Source organism: Carcharhinus amblyrhynchos, chromosome 16 (genome assembly GCF_965287045.1).
Source record: "Carcharhinus amblyrhynchos chromosome 16, sCarAmb.v2.hapA, whole genome shotgun sequence".
NCBI lineage: Eukaryota > Metazoa > Chordata > Chondrichthyes > Carcharhiniformes > Carcharhinidae > Carcharhinus > Carcharhinus amblyrhynchos.
Genome location: NC_137339.1, coordinates 67,473,877 through 67,494,730, shown reverse-complemented (window position 1 = coordinate 67,494,730; position 20,854 = coordinate 67,473,877). Strand labels below are relative to the sequence as shown.

The following is a 20,854-nucleotide window of genomic DNA, read 5'->3' as shown; positions in this document are numbered from 1 at the left end:
GCCATTCGTCCCTACGAGCCTGCTCCACCATTCATTTTGATCATGGCCGATCATCAAATTCAATATCCTGATTCCCCCGCCCTTCCTCCCATATCCATTGAACCCTTTCGCCTCAAGAGCTATATCTAATTTCTTCTTGAAATCACACAATGTTTTGACTTCAACTACATTCTGTGATAGTGAATTCTATACACTCACCACCCTCTGGATGAAGAAATTTCTCTTCACCTCAGTTCTAAAAGGTTTACCCCTAATCCTCAGACTATGACACCTAGTTCTGGGGCTCTCCCACCATTGGGAACATTCTTTCTGAATCCACCCTGTGTAAACCTGTTAAGAATTTCACTGGTTTCTATGAGACCCCCTCTCGCTTTTCTTAACTCCAGTGAATTTAATCCTAACTGACTTAGTCTCTCCTCATATGACCGACTTGCCACCCTGAGAATCAACCTGATAAACCTTCACTGTACTCCTCTATAGCAAGAACATCCTTCCTCAGGTAAGGACACCAAACAGCACACAATACTCCAGCTGTGGCCTCACCAATGCCCTATACAATTGCAGCAGAACATCCCTATCCCTATACTCAAATCCTCTTGCTATGATGGCCAACATACCATTTGCCTTCTTTACTGCTTGCTGTACCTGCACACTTACTTTCCTTGTTTGGAGCAGTTGAGAGAAAACATTAATTGTTTGAAAGAAGATTCTAAAGTGTATATTTTTGAGTGGAGTTTGGAATCATCATGTGGAAACTGGAGTGTAGAATCATAGAAACCTACAGTGCAGAAAGAGACCCTTCAGCCCATCGAGTCTGCACTGAACACAATCCCACCATATTATACCCACTAATCCCTCTAACCTACGCATCCCTTGACACTAAGGGGCAATTTCTTAGCATGGCCAATCAACCTAACCCGCACATCTTTAGACTGTGGGAGGAAACCGGAGTACCCGGAGGAAACCCACGCAGACACGAGGAGAATGTGCAAACACCACACAGACAGTGACCCGAGCCGAGAATCAAACCCAGGACCCTGGAGCTGTGAAGCAGCAGTGCTAACCACGGTGCTACCGTGCCACCCTGTAGGTAGTGTAGGGAGAGAAGTAAATGTTACGCCTTTAAGGCAGGTTACCATCCAGTCATAACATCAACTGAGATTGTAAAATTGCAAAAATACGTAGCCCAAAGTGTTTCACAATATATAACTGTATTTTAATCTATTTAACTCTTGACAAATAAGACAGTTTACTCTTTATTCGGTAAATACATTCCAGTTTTGCAACATTGCCACATGGTATAAAATTTAATTTTCATTGAGGCCCTGGTTGATCTATTGCGTGCTTCCAGCATTTCCGGTTGCATGCAAGAATACATTTATGCAAGCAATGATGTCACATCATTTCTGGTAAATTAACATTGCATACATATGTAAATCTATTTCCCCATATTCCTGCAATGGACTTCTCTTCCAGGTATTTTTTAAATTGTCTTTAGAAGATGAATATATAAACTGCAATGTCACCATTAACAGGCATTGCATCCAAATCCTAACCATTAACTGTGCCACATGTGTTCTCAGGTTCCAATGTGCTTTAGTTATCCAGCCTTCAGTTACAATAAATTATTTCTCTTTACCAACTTTTTTTATGATTTGAAATATTACAATCTACTACAACAATCGATGTGCCCAAAACTCCTTTTCTCTACTCAATGGAGATCAAACCTAGCTTCTCCAGTGTTTTTTTATTCCTTCATGGGACATGGGCATTGCTGGCTAGCCAGAATTTATTGCCCACCCCTAGTTGCCCTTGGATAGCAGTTGAGAGGCAATCACATTGCTGTGGTTCTGAAGTCACATGCAGGCCAGACTAGGTGAAGACAACAGATTTCCTTCCCTAAAGGACGTTAGTGAACCAGATTTTTTTTTCTGACAATTGACAATGGTTTCATGGTCACGAGTAGATTCTTAATTCCAGGTATTTTTTATTGAATTCAAATACCACCACCTGCCAAGATGGCATTAAAATCTGGGTCTTCAGAACATTAACTGATTTTTTTGGATTAATACTTTAGCTATAATACCACTAGGACATTGCCTCCCCTGTATATCCACATAACTTCAATTCCTCATCCCTGGAACTATTCTAATAAATCTCTTCTGCACCCTCTCCAAAATGAATTACATATTCCAATTCATACTTGCTGGTTTAGACACTTGTACTTTCCAACCTATCTTTGTGTCATCAGCAAAGTTACCAACCATAGCTTCAGTCTCTTCCTCCAAGTTATTTTAATATGACTTAAAAGGACTCAAGCACTGATCCCTGTGGTGTAGGTACACCCATGTGCTGTTAGGGAGGGAATTCCAGGATTCTGACCCCATGACAGTCAAGGAAGAACAGTATATTTCCAAGTCAGGATAGTAAGTAGCTTGTGTTGGGGAGGAGGAAGTGTGTGGCGGGGGGAGGGTTGGGTGGGTGGTTTCACATTCCCGTGGTGGTGTTACCATTTACCTGCTGCCCTTGTCATTCTAGATGGTTGTGTCATGGGTTTGGAAGGTGCTGCCTGAGGAGACTTGGTATGTTCTGCAGTGCTCCTTGTACATTGCTGCCACTATTTGTCAGTGGTGGAGGGGCGGCACAGTTGTTAGCACTGCTGCCAGGGGCCTGGGTTCAATTATAGTCTTGGGTGACAGTCTGTGTGGAGTTTGCACATTTGCCTCAAGCCTGCATGGGCTTTCTCCAGGCGCTCTGGTTTCCTCCCACAGTCCAAAGACGTGCAGGTTAGGTTGATTGGCCATGCTAAATTGTCCCTTAGGGTTTCAAGGTACATAAATTAGGGGAATTAGCAGGTGAATATGTGGGATTACAGAGATAAGAGCTGCGTAAAATGCTTTGTCAAAGTCGGTCAAAGAAGGCTGAAGGGCCTTCTGCATTTTGTTTTTATTTTATCACAGTACTTATTTGATTTGATTTATTATTGTCACATGTATTAGCATACAGTGAAAAGTATTGTTTCTTGCACGTTATGCAGATAGAGCATACCGTTCATAGAGAAGGAAACGAGAGAGTCTGACGGCAGCAGGGAAGAAGCTATTCTTGAGTCGGTTGGTACGTGACCTCAGGCTTTTGTATCTTTTCCTGATGGAAGAAGATGGAAGAGAGAATACCTGGGATGCGTGGGGTCCTTAATTTGCTGGCTGCTTTGCGAGGGAGAGGGAAATGTAGACAGTGTCAATGGATAAGGAATGGTCTCACTGTAGTATGGTAGAGTTTGATCAGAACATGCTCTGACTTATTTGGTTATATAGTTCCATATTTTATTCTATTTCTTGAAGTAGTCTGCACGGTCAGAGCTATCTTCTTTCATATTAGATGATCAAATCTGCCTGTTCAGGCAAAAGTAAAAGATCTGATGTCACTGGTTCAAAGCAGAGCTGGGGAGTTCTCCTCAGTGTTTTGACTAAAATTCATACTTCAGCCATCATACTGTCCATTATCTGCTCATTTACGGCATTGCTGTGCAAAATTTAGTTTCCACATTTCCTACATTAAAACAGTCACCCTGCTTCTAAAGTAATTGATTGACCGTAGAAGCTTTAGGCCATGCTGAGATCACGATAGACACTATATTAAGCTTGTTTTTTTACCATCCAAAATCTTCAAGATTCATGTTTCAAATATTTACTAGCTAACCTTTGACTATTCCAATGTTTTAGGATCACTGCTCTGATTTGTTATGAATATTACATTTATGATTTTTTAGGACTTGAATTGTCCAAAGTTAAAGTTACCTCCATGTTGTTATCCTGTAATAACACTGTTCCACCTGTGGTCTGCGCTGTTGCACTTCTAACTAAAGCACAGTGCTGCTTGGAAGAACAGTTGGACGTTATGACTGGTGGATAACAAGTTATACTGAAACTCTATGGTGAGGTTAACTTGATTTGGAAATATAGAGGCTAGAATGCCATTCCAAACATGAAGTTTATTAAACTCAATAGTTGAAATGAGAGTAGCTGATCATTTTCAGTAAATTAAGTTATATAAATATATAAATATAAATTTAAATTAATATATTTTGAATTTGATATAAGTCATTGAACTGAAGTTTGGAGTACAATTACAAAAAGTGCAATAACCACACAAAATGGTTTTATACACATGTCTGGAGAGGATGAAAGTTAATGTTTCAGTTGCGCACCTTTCTTTAAACTGGGAGGTATTACAATTAATTAACAACAATAACTTATATTTATGTAGCAACTTTAATGTAATGAAACTGAGATTTGCAATACTTCACAGGAGCACTGTAAAACACTATAGGATACCATGCTGCATAACGAGATATTAGGTCAAATTACCAAAAGTCTGGTGATAGGGATAATTTTTAAGGAGTGTCTTAAAGGAAAAAATTGAGATAGAGAGTTATGCCCTTGGGGCATAAACAACTGAAGGTAGAGCCCACCAATGGTGTAGCAATTAATATATGGAATTCACAAGAGGACAGAATTAGAGGAGTACAACTATCTCAGAGGATTGTGAGGCTGGTGGAGATTCAAGAAATAGGGAGACCATGGAGAGATTTGAAAAAAAAGATGAGAATTTTAAATCAGTCACACAAAAAAGGAGGGAAATAAATCACTTAGATTATATACAAATACAATGGCCTATGGGGAATAGGGGGAAGTTGTGTGTGGAACCGGAAGAGATTGGAGAGGCATTGAACCATTATTTCTCTTCGGTGTTCACGCAGGACGATATGAATGTAGCTGAGGAGGTCACTGGGGTGAAGGGGTGTAAAATAGAAAGTATTGCAGTTGATACAGAGGATGTGTTGGATATTCTAGAAGGGTTGAAAATAGATAAGTCCCCTGGTCCAGACGGGATTTACCCTAGGATTCTATGGGAGGCAAGAGAGGTGATTGCAGAGCCACTGGCTCTGATCTTCAGGTCGTCGTTGGTCTCTGGTATAGTACCGGAAGATTGGAGGACAGCGAATGTTGTCCCATTGTATAAGAAGGGGAACAGAGACTTCCCTGGGAATTATAGACCAGTGAGTCTTACTTCTGTAGTGGGCAAGGTTTTAGAAAGAATTATTAGGGATAGGATTTATAGTTATTTGGAGAGTAATGAATTGATTAGAGATAGTCAGCATGGTTTTGTAGCGGGAAGGTCGTGCCTTACTAACCTTATTGAGTTCTTTGAGAAGGTGACCAAAGAGGTGGATAGGGGTAAGGCAGTAGACGTGGTATATATGGATTTTAGTAAGGCGTTTGATAAGGTTCACCATGGTATGCTTCTGCAGAAAATGCAGATGTATGGGATTGGTGGTAATTTAGGTACTTGGATCAGGAATTGGTTAGCAGATAGGAGACAGAGGGTGGTGGTTGATGGTAATTATTCATCATGGAGTTCGGTTACGAGTGGTGTGCCTCAGGGATCTGTTTTGGGGCCACTGCTGTTTGTAATCTTTATTAATGATCTGGATGAGGGTATAGTTGGGTGGATTAGTAAGTTTGCTGATGACACCAAAGTCGGAGGTGTGGTAGATTGTGAGGAAGGGTGTCGAAGTTTGCAGGGTGACTTGGACAGGTTGCAGAGCTGGGCCGCGAGGTGGCGGATGGAGTTTAATGCGGAGAAGTGTGAGGTAATCCATTTCGGTAGGAATAACAGATGTGTTGAGTATAGGGCTAACGGGAGGACTTTGAATAGAGTGGAGGAGCAGAGGGATCTAGGTGTATGTGTACATAGATCCCTGAAAGTTGGGAATCAAGTAGATAAGGTTGTTAAGAAGGCGTACGGTGTCTTGGTGTTTATTGGTAGGGGGATTGAATTTAGGAGTCGCAGCGTCATGTTGCAACTGTACACAACTCTGGTGCGGCCGCACTTGGAGTACTGTGTGCAGTTCTGGTCCCCACATTACAGGAAGGATGTGGAGGCTTTGGAGAGGGTGCAGAGGAGGTTTACCAGGATGTTGCCTGGTATGCAGGGGAGGTCCTATGAGGAGAGACTGAGGGATTTGGGGTTGTTTTCACTGGAAAGAAGGCGGCTAAGAGGGGATCTTATAGAAACATATAAGATGATTAGAGGTTTAGATAGGGTGGATGGTGATAGCCTGTTTCCTCAGATGGAGAAAGCTAGCACGAGGGGGCATGGCTTTAAATTAAGGGGGGGTAGTTATAGGACGGATGTCAGGGGCAGGTTCTTTACCCAGAGGGTGGTGAGGGACTGGAATGCCCTGCCTGCTGCAGTTGTAAATGCGCCTAGTTTGGGGGCGTTTAAGAGATTGGTGGATAGGTTTATGGACGAAAAGGGATTGGTTTAGATTAGTGGGTCAATGTTTTTTTTTAAAAATAAGACTGGTCGGCGCAACATTGTGGGCCGAAGGGCCTGTTCCGCGCTGTAATGTTCTATGTTCTATGTTCTATGTACTTAATTGGTAAATGAGAAATGGTTAAATGGCAAAGTGGCATTGACATAAGATAAAGGCAATCAAAGGGAAAGTAGAAATAAAAAATACAAAAAAATGGCACAGCAGTGAAGATTCCAATAGCTCATTTATCGGGGAGAAGAAAGAAAATAGGTCAAAACCAAGAATCCTGACCACACAACCTGCATGGTGTTCTGATATAGAAATCCTGTGTTATCACTTGTCTTTTCCCACTTATCCCCAAAACTCCACTGAGAATCCCACATTGAGCAGAACCTGACAAAGAAAAAAATTAACGTTATGATGAGATCAAAGTTATTACTTCTAATTTATGTCAAACAGCTGCAAAATGCTTGGCCTAAAGGATAAGATAAAATGTGATTCATTTGCCTTGAACTGTGCCTCATTCAATCATCAAGAAATGTCAAAAAGCAGAAAGAACAGCATGGAAGTGGAATGGGACCAAGTACAATTGTTAAGCTTGTTTCACACTTGCAGGCAGAATCAGCAACTGATCAAAGTGGCCACTGAACATGTAATATTGAAGAAAATAGATTCAAAACACATTCAAGATATATAACAGAAAATTGTGAAAATACTCAGCAGGTCAGGCAGTACCTGTGGAGAGAGAAACTGTTCCTTGTTAGTACAGTAGTTAGTATCGTGGCTTGTCACACATGATATGAGTTTCAAACCTACCATGGGTAGAACATAGAACATAGAACATAGAACATTACAGCGCAGAACAGGCCCTTCGGCCCACGATGTTGCGCCGACCAGTTTTTTTAAAAAAAAACACTGACCCACTAATCTAAACCAATCCCTTTTCGTCCATAAACCTATCCACAGATCTCTTAAACGCCCCCAAACTAGGCGCATTTACAACTGCAGCAGGCAGGGCATTCCAGTCCCTCACCACAGTTGTAGTTTTTTTTTCTTGAGCCCCTAATCCTATAAATTAGCGCAGAGAGGATACCCGATCCTCTACACTGGTAGAGAATCCCACCCTCCCACCTCCTCTAACCTAAATTATAAGTCTGGGAAAGTTTTTTTTTCTGCTGGTAATTGTTTCAGGGATGGCAGTTCAGACAGTGTGCTGCATCTCCTGTGGGATGTATGTGGTGAGGGACTCCAGTAGTGTTTCAGGGGATTTTACTTGTAAGAAGTGTGTTAGATTGAAGCTTCTGGAGGAGCGTGTAAAGGAGCTAGAGGTGGAATTAGAGGAACTCCGCATAATTCGGGAGGCAGAGGTGGACATTGATAGGAGTTATAAGGAGATAGTCACTCCTAGAAATCAGTCTTGGGTCACTGCCAAGAGGAGGGGAAAGAAGCAAGTGGGGGGACAATCCCCTGGGGCTGTTCCCCTCCAAAACAGGTTTTCGGTCCTGGAGGCTACAGTTGAGGAGGAATCAACTGGGGATAGCCAAAGGGGGCAGGTCTCTGGGGGTGAGCCTATTGTAAAAGCTCAGGTGGTTAGGGGATGCAAAAGATTGGGCCTCTTGATTGGGGACTCCACAGTTAAGGGGACGGATAGGAGAGTCGGTAGTAATGGTAGGGACTCAAGGCTGGTGTGTTGCCTACCAGGGGCTGGGGTCCGGGATGTATTAGAGAGGATATTCAAGACTCTTAGGGGAGAGGGAGATCAACCCCAAGATATAATTCATGTGGGGACACATGACATAGGGAGGCTAAGGGAAGGGGATATTAAGCAGAGATTCATGGAGTTGGGGTGGAAACTAAAGGCCAAGTCAGACAGAGTGGTTATCTCTGGACTCTTGCCTGTGCCACGGGATAGTTTAGAGAGGAATAGAGAGAGGGAAAGTTTGAACTGGTGGCTGAGGGGATGGTGCAGGAGGGAGGGGTTCAAGTACTTGAGCAATTGGGGCTCATTCTGGGGAAAGTGGGACCTCTATAAGAGTGATGGTTTACACCTGAACCAGAGGGGAACAAATATCCTGGGGGGTAAATTTGTGAAGGCTATGCGGAGTGGTTTAAACTGATTCAGAGGGGGGGTGGGATCCTGAGTAGAGGGGGTGAAAGTGAGGGGGGCATAGATGGGGACTGCAATGCACGGCATTGTGGGGGTGGGGCGGAGCAGGGTTTGAAATGCGTATACTTTAATGCGAGGAGTATTCGCAATAAAGTGGATGAACTTGCAGCGTGGATCAGTACCTGGGACTTTGATGTTGTGGCCATTTCTGAGACATGGATAGAGCAGGGTCAGGAATGGATGTTGCAGGTCCCGGGGTACAAATGCTTTAATCGGAGTAGGACTTGTTTGTTGAGGTAGTATGGGCGGAGATTAGAAATAGGAGAGGAGAGGTCACTCTGCTGGGAGTCTTTTATAGACCTCCAAAAAGTTCTAGAGAGGTTGAGGAAAGGATTGCGGAGACGATCCTGGTTAGGAGTGAAAGTAATAGGGTAATTGTTATGGGGGACTTTAACTTTACTAATATTGATTGGAATTGCTATAGCTCTAGCTCGTTAGAGGGATCAGTTTTTGTTCAAAGTGTGCAGGAAGGTTTTTTGACTCAGTATGTAGATAGGCCAACTAGAGGTGAGGCTATATTGGATTTGGTGCTGGGTAATGAGCCAGACCAGGTGCTAGACTTGGAAGTTGGTGTGCATTTTGGTGATAGTGACCACAATTTGGTTACGTTCACCTTAGTGATGGAAAGGGATAGGCATGAACCTCAGGTCAGTAGTTTTAGCTGGGGGAAGGGTAATTATGAGGCTATTAGGAGAGAATTAGGAAGCATAGGTTGGACTAGGAGATTACAGGGACTGGGAACGTCCGAAATGTGGAGTTTTTTCAAGGAGCAGCTACTGCGGGTCTGTGATAGATATGTCCCTGTCAGGCAAGGAGGATTTGGTAGGGCTAGGGAACCGTGGTGTACTAAAAAAGTTGATTCGTTGGTTAGGAAGAAAAAGGAGGCTTATGTTCGGATGAGGCTTGAGGGCTCAGGTAGTGCATTAGAAAGCTTTAGATTGGCTAGGAGGGAGTTGAAGAGGGAGTTAAGAAGGGCTAAAAGAGGACATGAGATGACTTTGGCTGATAGGATTAAGGAGAATCCTAAGGCGTTCTATAGGTATGTCAAGAACAGAAGGTTGGTTAGGGCAAGATTAGGGCCAGTTACAGACAGTAGAGGGAAGTTGTGTGTGGAACCGGAAGAGATTGGAGAGGCATTGAACCAATATTTCTCTTCGGTGTTCACGCAGGGGGACATGAATGTAGCTGAGGAGGACACTGGGGTGCAGGGGTGTAAAATAGACAGTATTGCAGTTGATACCGGGGATGTGCTGGATATTCTAGAGGGCTTGAAAATAGATAAGTCCCCTGGTCCGGATGGGATTTACCCTAGGATTCTCTGGGAGGCTAGAGAGGTGATTGCAGAGCCTCTGGCTCTGATCTTCAGGTCATCGTTGGTCTCTGGTATAGTACCGGAAGATTGGAGGACAGCGAATGTTGTCCCATTGTTTAAGAAGGGGAACAGAGACTTCCCGGGGAATTATAGACCAGTGAGTCTTACTTCTGTTGTGGGCAAGGTTTTAGAAAGAATTATTAGGGATAGGATTTATAGTTATTTGGAGAGTAATGAATTGATTAGAGACAGTCAGCATGGTTTTGTAGCAGATAGGTCGTGCCTTACTAACCTTATTGAGTTCTTTGGGTAGAAGTTGATGTATAAATATGACCCTGGCAAAATGTGCCTTTTAGTCAGCTTAACATCAGTGCTAGGAAAAGTGATGCAAATCTTGCTAAAAGAAAGAACACAAGAGCATCTAGAAATGAGAAATACAATAATGAATAGCCAATGATGTCAAAAGGAAAATCCTGCTTGACCAACCTCATTAAATTTCTTTGAGAAGGTAACAGAGAAAGTAAATGATGGCAATACAGTAAATAGAAATTTACTAAAGAAATAAGTCAGAGAAAGTGGAGTCAGAAAACAAGTGGCATGATTGACTACTACCTAGTTTCCAGACAGAAAACAGAGAGTAGGAATAAAGGATGGTTATTCAGAGTGGCAGAAGGTGGGAAGTGGTTTGCTGCAAGTATCAGTGCTGGCACGACTGATGTTCATAATTTGCAATCATTATTTTGGACTTTGAAATTAAAAATACAATGACGAATGACATCAAATTATTGGGAAGAGGAAGGGAATAATCAATACTGAGGGGTTTTATGACAAGTCACAAGAGGACGCTGGTAAATAATTAACAAATCAAGTTCAATACAGATCATTATGTTTTGGTAGGAATGTCAAGAAGATCATTTTACTTGCAAGGTGCAAGTTTTGGTGGATGAGACTGCAGGGAGAAAGGAATTTCAAAATGCATATGCATCATACTCTAGGTTAACAAGGTCAAAAAAAACTAAGTACTCAATTTTATTTCAAGAGAGATGGAACTGAAAGTATGGCATTCAGGCTAAACCTGTATTGAAGGTCACATATCATCACTATAGAAATGCAATGGCAATTGTTAAAACCCAGGCCAAAAACTCCATGAGGTTTTGTGAAGGTCGCCTAAATCCTAAGTTTTACATTTGATTTTAGTATGGTTGAGCAAAAGCTGTTTCACTTTTGGTATGACTTAAGTGACCCACTAGGGAGCTTTTATCAAACAAAATTTATTTAAGACCACAGTTAAAATATAAAAGTACGAGAATTAAAAATGACACTGTATAAACCTTAACAGCTGGTTATCTCTGTTGTTCCAAATTAAACACCGTTGCACAGACATACACACTTTTCAAGACTTGACACAGAAACAGGTATGCTCACATGGGTCCTTGTGCATGAGTCGCAAAAACCCAGCTTGCAGGTGCAGCAGGTGGTCAGGAAGGCGAATGGGATGCTGGCCTTCATAGCGAGGGGGATTGAATATAAAAGTAGGGAGGTCTTGCTGCAGCTGTATAGGGCATTGGTGAGGCCGCAGCTGGAGTACTGTGTGCAGTTTTGGGCGCCGCACCTGTGCAAGGATATTTTGGCCCTGGAGGGAGTGCAGAGGAGGTTTACTAGGCTGATACCGGAGTTGAGGGGATTGAGCTATGAGGAGAGGCTGAATAAACTAGGCTTGTACTCGTTAGAGTTTAGAAGAATGAGGGGAGATCTCATTGAGACGTATAAGATGATGAATGGGATGGATAGGATAGAGGTGGAGAGACTCTTCCCGCTCAAAAAAGACAGTAGGACTAGGGGGCACAGCCTCAAGATAAAGGGGAGGCGGTTTAGAACGGAGTTGAGGAGGAACTTCTTCACTCAAAGGGTGGTGAATCTCTGGAATTCTCTGCCCGTTGAAGTGGTGGAGGCTGCCTCGCTAAATATTTTTAAGAAGCGGGTTGATGGGTTTTTGATAAGAGAAGGGATTGAGGGTTATGGGGAGAGGGCGGGAAAGTGGAACTGAGCCACGACAGATCAGCCATGATCTTATTGAATGGCGGGGCAGGCTCGAAGGGCTAGATGGCCTACTCCTGCTCCTATTTCTTATGTTCTTATGTTCTTATGCTGGATTTCCAGCTTTTTTACACCTGCTGTGAAGTGGGCCTTTGAATGTTGGATTAAATCTCTGAGGCTTCCCAATCCTGGAACTTTCAGCAAGTCTGTGGAGAGAAAGAGAGAGAGAGAGACACTGCCTTCTTCCATCAGCTTCCAGCAGCAACTGAAAACCAAAATTAAAAACTGGACTTTCTGTGGAAAAAGTATCCCCAGGCAAATCATGTGATCTGTCAATCATCCCCAAATCAAGCTCCATTCAGCAACCCCCAAGTGACCATTAAAACACAGAACATTGCATTAGTCCAGATTAAAATCAGCATGATACTGCCTCAACAGCAATGCTGGACACTGGTTATAGACATCATGGCACCAATAAAATGCTACAAAGGAACATCTTTAAAATACATTTTTAAAGATACACAAAAGAGATTATCACACAAAAGACACTGACACACATGATAGGGTGTAGGGAAGATGTATACACATGATACATGAAATGCATGAATATAGATACCAGGAATGGATTGACAGGCTATGCCTTTTGTTCTTGAAAAGAGGGAGATCTAATAAAAGTCTCTAAAATTCAGAAAGACTTTGATAGAATGGATTTTGAGAGAATGAGGACAATTTTCCAGCCTTGCCATGCCTGGCATAGATTGTGCCAATCTCGGAAAGTAGAGTGCAGGCCTAAAAATCAGAATTGCACCCAGCACCAAACAGTTTGCAATCATCCTGGTCCCTTTTTAATGGCGAAATGATGCAAGGCTTTTAGCATATTTAAAGTAGCATTAAAATATGCATAGCCTATTCAATGATGTGTAGATGCCACATTGGACTGGAGTAAACACAGTAAGAAGTCTCACAACACCAGATTGAAGTCCAATCAGTTTATTTGATAGCAAACCCACAAGCTTTCGGAAACGCTGTTCCTTTGTCAGGTGTGTGGAAGGTTCTGATCAGAAAAGGGCATATAAAATCACACACAGTTTACAGAATATTGATTAGGATGCAAGTCTTTACAGCTAACCTGCTATTCAATTCTTAAAGATGCAGGCAATGTGAGTGGAGATAGCATTAGACACAGGTTAAAGAGATGTGTATTGTCTCCAGACAGGACAGTAAGTGAGATTTTACAAGTTCAGGCAAGTCACGGGGGTTACAGATAGTGCGACATGAACCCAAGATCCCGGTTGAGGCCATCCTCATGTGTGCAGAATTTGGCTATCAGTCTCTGCTCAGCGACTCTGCGCTGTCGTGTGTCGTGAAGGCTGCCTTGGAGAATGCTTACCCGAAGATCAGAGGCTGATCTTGGCAAACACTTCAGTGGTCACGGGCATTCGGCCTCTCTCCCCCTTCCCCTCCCCCCTCTCCCTCTTCCCTTCCCCCTCCCTGTTCCCTTCTCCTTCCCCCTCTCCCCTGGAGTTTCTGTGCAAAAATCTGGCATTGGGAAGGGGAGGGGGCAGTGTCGAGGGGAGTGGGGAGGAGTGAGGGAAAGGGGTGGGGGAGGGGTGAGGGAGGGGGAGGGGTGAGAGGTGGGGGAGGGATGACGTGGAGGGGAGGGGGAAAGAGGGTGGGGGGAGGGAGGATGAGGGGGGACGGGGAGTGGGAGGGGGAGTGGGCGGAGAAGGCGGGAGCAGGGAAAGATGGGCAGATGGTGTGGGGGGGAGGGGGAAGGAGGGAAGGGAGGGGGAAAGGGGAGGGGAGAACGGGGGCAGAGGCTCTGGGGTATGCGGTATAATTTACATCGCTACAATACCAACTCCTAAAAGTAGTCCCTTTGATATCAAATTTCTCATTGGTGTAAATATAGATTAAAGATTTTTTACTTCCTTTACTCAGACTTCAAGCGTTCCTATCTAAAAGGAGTAATCCTTTCTCCTTAAATTTGCTCAATATGTTATCGGGAAATGCAAACACTCTCTCCACAGATGCTGTCAGACCTGCTGAGTCTTCTAGCATTTTCTGTTTTTGTTTCGGATTCCAGCATTGCAGTATTTTGCTTTTAATTAAGTTGTGCTTCTGCGTTCTCTCGGACGAGAGTTAATAAATTTTAAAAGTTACAAAATCTGATTTCAAACATCAGATATGTTCCTGATACACGGAACGCCAGCCTGCATCTGAAAATACTGGTCATCTTAAAAAAAAATTACCAGTAATGTGACCAGTATTCGGTCCAATCAGCATTGAGGTTGTAGTAAATAAGTGAACTGATCTGCTCTGTGCACCAGGAAGAGTGGATCAGTCAGCGAGTGGAACAGGGACTGGTGCGGTTCTCAGAATGGAGACACTGACTGCCCTAGCTGTTTGTTTATTGATATCTGTGGGTGAGGATCGCTTTCTCACATCATTTATTTTAGTAACTGGGGAAACTACATAGTAAGGAAATCTGGAGATGTTATTATTATCACTTAGAAAAGTCTGTGTTGTGTTGAGTTTGACCGCTTCTCTCAATGTGATTTTCTTTCCTCAGCGGAGTCCCAGGGTTTCACCATCCAGGTAGAAAACAGGCAGATTAATGTGACCGAAGGAGAAAGCGCTTTTTTCTCAGTGAAGCCGTCAGCTGCGGTGCAGAGTGGGAACTGGGAATTCAAGGATGCAACTATCGCTCGGTGGATCCGTGAAACTTCTATTAAAGGTGGTGGTTACATAAATCGGACTGAGTTCTTCCCTTCTAACGGATCGCTCCTGCTGAAGTCAGTGACAGTTTCGGACAGAGGGGATTACACTGTTAAAATGCTGCCAGTAACCGGCAGTGAAGCAACAGCAACCATCACTCTGAATGTCCTTGGTAAGTGACATTACTGTCATTATATTCGTGATTATTTAACAAATGGAAGTCTAACTTTTACCATATTGCCGTATAAAAGTTTGAAATACAGCCTAATTTCTTGAATTTTCCCCGATATGGGAAATAAGGTAATACAAATAATTTCTAGGTCGGAATGGTATTCCCGCTGATAGTTTTAGGCTTTTAAAATTGCCTCCCTACATGAAACCACGCAAGAGAATCGAACTACCTGATCAGAAAGTCTTGGTAGCTCTGCTAACTGCGGTGAAAGATTCCTGTTTCACGGCGCGGTACATTGAATTTGCGTTGAGTAAACCCGCGGTTAGAGCCCACCTGATCACAGCGCCAAGTGCACTGATTTCAGGCACTTTTTCCCCTCAGTTCTCCCATTCCATTAATTCTGGTCAGGCTGAATTTTCGTTAGAATTGCAACATTAGAAAAATAACTCATTTAATAACCGATTGTTGAATAAACATAATAATGTTCGCCTGGCCTGAAATTCGAGAGTAATTTATCTCGGCAAAATTGAAGTGTCCAGATTATTCTCGGTGCTATCAGCTATTGTGCTCCGAGTGGAAACGCCCCACTTTAATATCTCAACATTCGTTAGAAAAAATAATGTCCCTTGTCATTTTCTGTCTTGCAATTTCAGCTACCTAAACTTAAATTACTGTTTCTCGTCAGGTTGGTACTACATAAAGGAAACTTGGTTAATGTTTCTGTCAAATTTCCAATTTATATCTTTTCTGTTCGCAAATCAACTTAATTAGCTTTTGTCAGAGGTGTTAACATAAAAACATAAAATCGACAGGTGCACGAGGTTCTGCTGCAGATAATTCTGAAAATAAATTAAAGCAGTGTGAAAGAACAATGGTTGTGACAATCTGTCTTGTTTCAGATGAAATAAACTTCAACATGATACATATTAAAATGATTAATTTGAAAATGGTTTCTGTTACTGTTTGCTGACGCAGCGTTAGTTTATGCTAGGGACAGAATATTCCTGCTAGGTGGTTGATGTCTAGCTATAGAACTTAAGAAGGGGTCGACCCTCAACTGGAATAGTTCCTGTTCTGGGCATCACACTTTAAGAAGCATGCAAATATAGGGATTAGAAAAGATGCAGAAAGGATCAGTGTTGAGGAGCATCAGTTACACAGATCGATTGGAGAAGTTAGGATTGCTTTCCTTGGAGAAAAGCAAGTTCAGAAGAGTGAAGACATATTCAAAATCATTGGTGATCTGGGTAGCATAGAGGAGAAACTGTTCCTATTGGTGGAAGGATGGTGAACCATGGGTACAAATTTAAGGTAATCTGTAAAAGGAGCAATATGAGGAAAAATATTCTTTTACAAAAGCATAGCTGGGATCTGGAATGCAATACCTGAGAATATGGTGGAGGCAGGTTGAATCTAGGCATTCAGGAGGGATTTAGATTATTATATGTAAAGGAAAATATATGGGCTTTGAGGGGAAGGAGGGATAGTGATATTAGCTTGGGAATACAGAACTTAGATACCCTAAAAAGAGAGACATGTTGCTGAAGGATTTTATCTTACACTCATCAGGATAAGTGCAAGAATGCCAAATTTCAAAGGATCACATACCATAGAAGAAAAGGGTGCTGATTGGTTATCAAGTCAACTCTGACCAAGTTTTGCCATGGACAAAGCGACAGGGAATCTTAGGCTCCAAAGGCTACTGGATAATTCATAACAATAGCACGGTTTGGGTTTATTTATTTTGTTTGCAAAGAATGGGTCCCCATGTTTGAATGTTCTTCACTTCTGGCAAGTGTAAATGAACCATGTTATGAGCTCAACTGATTATCTTAAATTAGTTATTTCGTGGTTATTAGAGAACTCAGGATTGCTCAGCAAGTAACAGATAACTTAGTTTGGGTTTTGCAGGTGCGGGCTGGTTGAGTATGAACTCTGCCCTGTTTATTAGAAACAACTGAAGAAACATGCTATTTGAATGAATCAGACAATGACTGGGATTGCACCGGCACTAAAATTTATGCATAGTGTTGCTCAATTAGGTAGTACATTCTTTTGGACTGACTGTAGGGCCTTGTTCATCGAAAATAGTATTTATGCAGCCACTGACAGTATTGTAAAAAAATTTGAACAATATGTTAAGAAATCCATTTCACAATGCTACTCCACAGTGGTCAGTTGAATGATATTTTCCACTAACAGGATGCTGCTTTCAGTCCAAATAGACACTCTGCCTACCAATGCAGAAAGTTGCTTATAAGTTTCAGACATGTAAACCATAAATCTCAGTAGGTGACTGATCAAATCAAATTGCAATGTTCCTTCAGTAGTTCATGATAGGCAGTGCACAGACTTTATTCAACTAGTCTGCACTTGCAAAACCCAAATATACTATTAAATCTGATTATATGATTAGGCAATTCTCGCTGAACAATCCTAAGTGCGTTAATCACCACTCAAACAATTTAAAATAATCAGTCAAGCTTGCAATGTGGCTTATTTATGCTTGCTGGAAGTAACATACATTGCTGCACAGGGGGCAAAAGAAGATGGAATATGTTCAAATTTTATTGCTGTTCTGAATTACCCTGGAGCTTGGAGAACATGCAGTCCCCCAATGCTTTCTCAATGGCCTTAGCCATTCAGAGCCAACTTGCCAAGCAATCTGCACCCTTTCCTTCAGTAACATGATTTTCTGTGGTTGTTTGAAATTTGGCGCTCTACATTTGCTCTGAATGCAAGATAAAATGCTTCAGCAACAAGCCTCACTTTTCAGCAATATTCGGGTAACACAAGGTGAATTTGTTTGAGTGTACTTGGAAAGAGCAGTTTAATCAGTAATTCAGAGTCTGAGAAGGGTAATAACATAATGTATTCCATATTATTCAAACAAGTTTCTCTGTCTGCTTTTTAATGCTTATGATTTGAGTCAGGTTTATCAGAGGAGGTGGAGTGTAATTTTTAGTCTCTTTTATGGCCAAAAGACACATTCATAGTATCAATGGTAACGTGCCATGGTGGTCAACTGACCAGCTGACCCAGTATAAATAGGAAGCAGATGGAGACTAGGGAAAGCATTTGTGCCCAGAGTCTGGTTCGTGGTCATGTAATGAAGTTTCTTCAATAAACCTTTTACTTTGATGTACTTTGTGGAGCTGCTTGCTTCTGGAGTATTCTTACTGCTGGGTGAAAATTGGTAGGAAAACCCATCATAGCTTGGGGTTTTAGTGTAAGGCTTGAGGTGGTGTACAGACTCAGGACACAACAATGGCAGAAAAGCAAATTTACGTCGTTTGATTGTCCCCCGTCTTTTCGGATGCCGAATAATACAAGCAATGGAAAGCAAAAGAGGAAATGTGGACCCTTATCACTATAATACCGAGGAAAAAAGCAAGGGATGGCCTTTGCTTTATCACTTTCAGCCAGTAACATAAGGAGCAAAATGTTTCCTTACTCGACTGCAGATGCCTTAAATAAAGAAGAAGAATTATAGCTCCTATTGCAATATCTGCGTACATTTTATCAAAAAGATGCGCTTTTGGAGGATTATTAAGACTGGGTGACTTTTGATGGGATACAAAGACAAGAAAACCAGTCCATGGAGGAATACATCATGGAATTTGATAACGATCATAACAGGCTAATGAGATTTGAAGTGGAAATTCCAGATGCGGTATCTGCCTCTCAGAAGGAATATAGTTCTTTGACCAAATGGTAACATTTTAGAAGAAGTTTTTCAGAAAATAATCGTTCCCCACCACTTTTTAAATTTCAAATTGGAATGCCATAGCAGCCAGAATAGAGGATTCAATAGTAGCTCAGCTACATCCACAACCAAATGGTACATGAATTTTGATTTGATTTATTGCTGTCACATGTATTAGCATACAGTGAACAGTGACAAGGCCTCTATACAGAAACAGTTACACTAATAACAGACCTGACATTGAAGACAGCTATAATCGATTTGATAATGGAAATAGAAGACACACATGGGGCGGTGATAAAAGACTTGCAAACCGAAGAAACGGTGAAGGAATAATGAATCGCCGTTTTCAGTGCAATTTCCCCATATCACCACATGGTGAATTATCCAAAAAGAAGAAACTGCGTCTTTGAAGTCACACGCAATACAGAATATGTAAAAACCAACAGTGATGACAATAAAGATCATGAAGGCATTATTTTGTTCCTAAGTACAGGTGTTGTTTCAAGTGACATACCTTTGTTATTAAGCAGGTCTACTATGAAAAAAGCCCAGGTGAGTATCGATTTGAACGTGACAAAGCTGTGGTATTTGGATGTGTAAATCTACATTTTACGAGGTCAGGCCATTGTTGCCTTCCCTTAAGTGAACTGAAAACATCTGACCAGAGGATTCATGATGCATTAGTGTCAATTACAACAATTGATAGACAAAAAGAAGATTATCTTAACTTCAGAAGCAGTTTGCTCATCCAGCTCTACAGAGACTGAAAGCACTACTTCAGGATGAAGGTGTGCTAGATAGTGGTTATAATCTTGTAGAGCAAATATCAGCCCAATTTGAGATTTGCACAAAACATAGAAGGGTACCTCCACGTCCACTGGCTTGGAATTTCTATGGATTTGAAGATTTGGGATAAAGAGAAAGACATCTATTTGCTACACTTGGTGAACATAGCCACCTGGTTCAGCATATCTACAGTATTTGTAGCAAAGAGAAAAAGACTATCTTGAGCAAAATTGTGACTTATTGGACTGGAACAGGGTTGGGGCGCTGTCTAAATTCTTGCCAGACAATGGGGTGAATTTGTGAATGATAAGTTCCAAGACAGTTGTGAAAGTTTAAAAATTGTGGTGATACAGACTGCAGCAGAAAGCCCATTCAGCAATGATCTCTGTGAACAGAATCATGCAATAATAGATCTATGCTGCACAAGGTTTTGGCTGATCAGCCAGGCTATAAATTGCAGATTGTATTAACATGGGCGATGCATGCAAAAGAATCATTACAAATGGTGGTGGGGGGTGGGGCGCTATAGTTCATGCCAATTGGTATTTGGGACGAACACAATGTTACCATCAGCATTGATGGATACTCCTCCAGCATTAGAAGAGACAAGCAGTAGCTCCATTTTTTTCCTCACATGAATGCCATGCATGCAGGGAGAAATGCCTTTATTAAAATCAAGGTTTCAGACCAGATATGACAAACTCTAATGCACAAGATGGTCAGAGGTATATTTCAGAAAATATGGTATGGTGTTTTATAAAAGAAAAAAACCTGAAAGAGTGGAAAGGGCTAGGTAAAGTCATGGGGACAAGTGGCAGTGTGGTCATACTACAACACGCTAACCAAATAGTGCAAGCCCACTCTTCAAGTGTAGTGGGAATTGATTATGAATTTGGAGCGTCTGAACAGGATATAGAAATGCAAGAAGTACATAGTATCTCACTTACACATACCTAGAGTAACTATGACAATCAGGTGGCTATAGATGAGAAGAAATCTGATGACCACTTAAATAACAGTGAAGCAGGAGATGAAGCCTTTACTCCAAAATTTCAGCTACCCAAAGTGGGCACAGTGATACTGTATATACCCAAAGGGTAAAGTGAATGGAGGGATGTGACTATAATCGGAAGAGCAGAAAATGCATTAGAAAAATATAAATACTGTTTCAACGTTCAAGAGCAAGCGCAAAAAGTGAAATCTATAGATTGCAAAAATGGGTGGAAAGATGGAAGCCTAAAAGGTGAGATTTAAATACTGATGACGAGTCAGTGAGCAGTCGTGAATTCAGGAAAAAGGTCACAAATCTGTGAACGAAATTAATAGAGGTCTGAAAGTAGTAGCCCTGACAAGGATAGACACAGCAGTAGAGGCTGGAATTTTAACAAGGGAGGTTAGGAATCAAACTGATGACAGTTATAGGATAAGGAAGTCTTGGTGATTGCCAATAAAATAGAGATTATGGAAATAAGGGGCCAAACAAAGAGAATTGGTCAGTCAGAGAGTTTTGGAATATACACTGCGATGTCAGACAAATGGCAACCTACTCCCTGTTTATCGGTGGGTTTGCACAGAGAAAGCTTTGCAAGATGCTTGCACAAAGTTTGGCAAGATGGGCCAGCAAAGGCCAGATT

The 20,854-nt window shown here is 41.8% G+C and overlaps 1 protein-coding gene across 2 annotated transcripts in view; it reads left to right on the top strand.

Annotated features, from left to right (window-relative positions):
• Positions 1–14,180: 14,180 nt before the first annotated feature.
• LOC145354056 (cell adhesion molecule CEACAM5-like) overlaps positions 14,181–20,854 on the top strand; it is an 80,511-nt gene continuing 73,837 nt past the window's right edge. For both annotated transcript variants that reach the window (XM_080205183.1, XM_080205184.1), the window contains exons 1-2: positions 14,181–14,261; positions 14,408–14,725. In XM_080205183.1, coding sequence (XP_080061309.1) covers positions 14,216–14,261; positions 14,408–14,725 — 364 coding nt within the window. In that variant the 5' untranslated portion in view covers positions 14,181–14,215. The remainder of the gene's footprint in view (positions 14,262–14,407; positions 14,726–20,854) is intronic.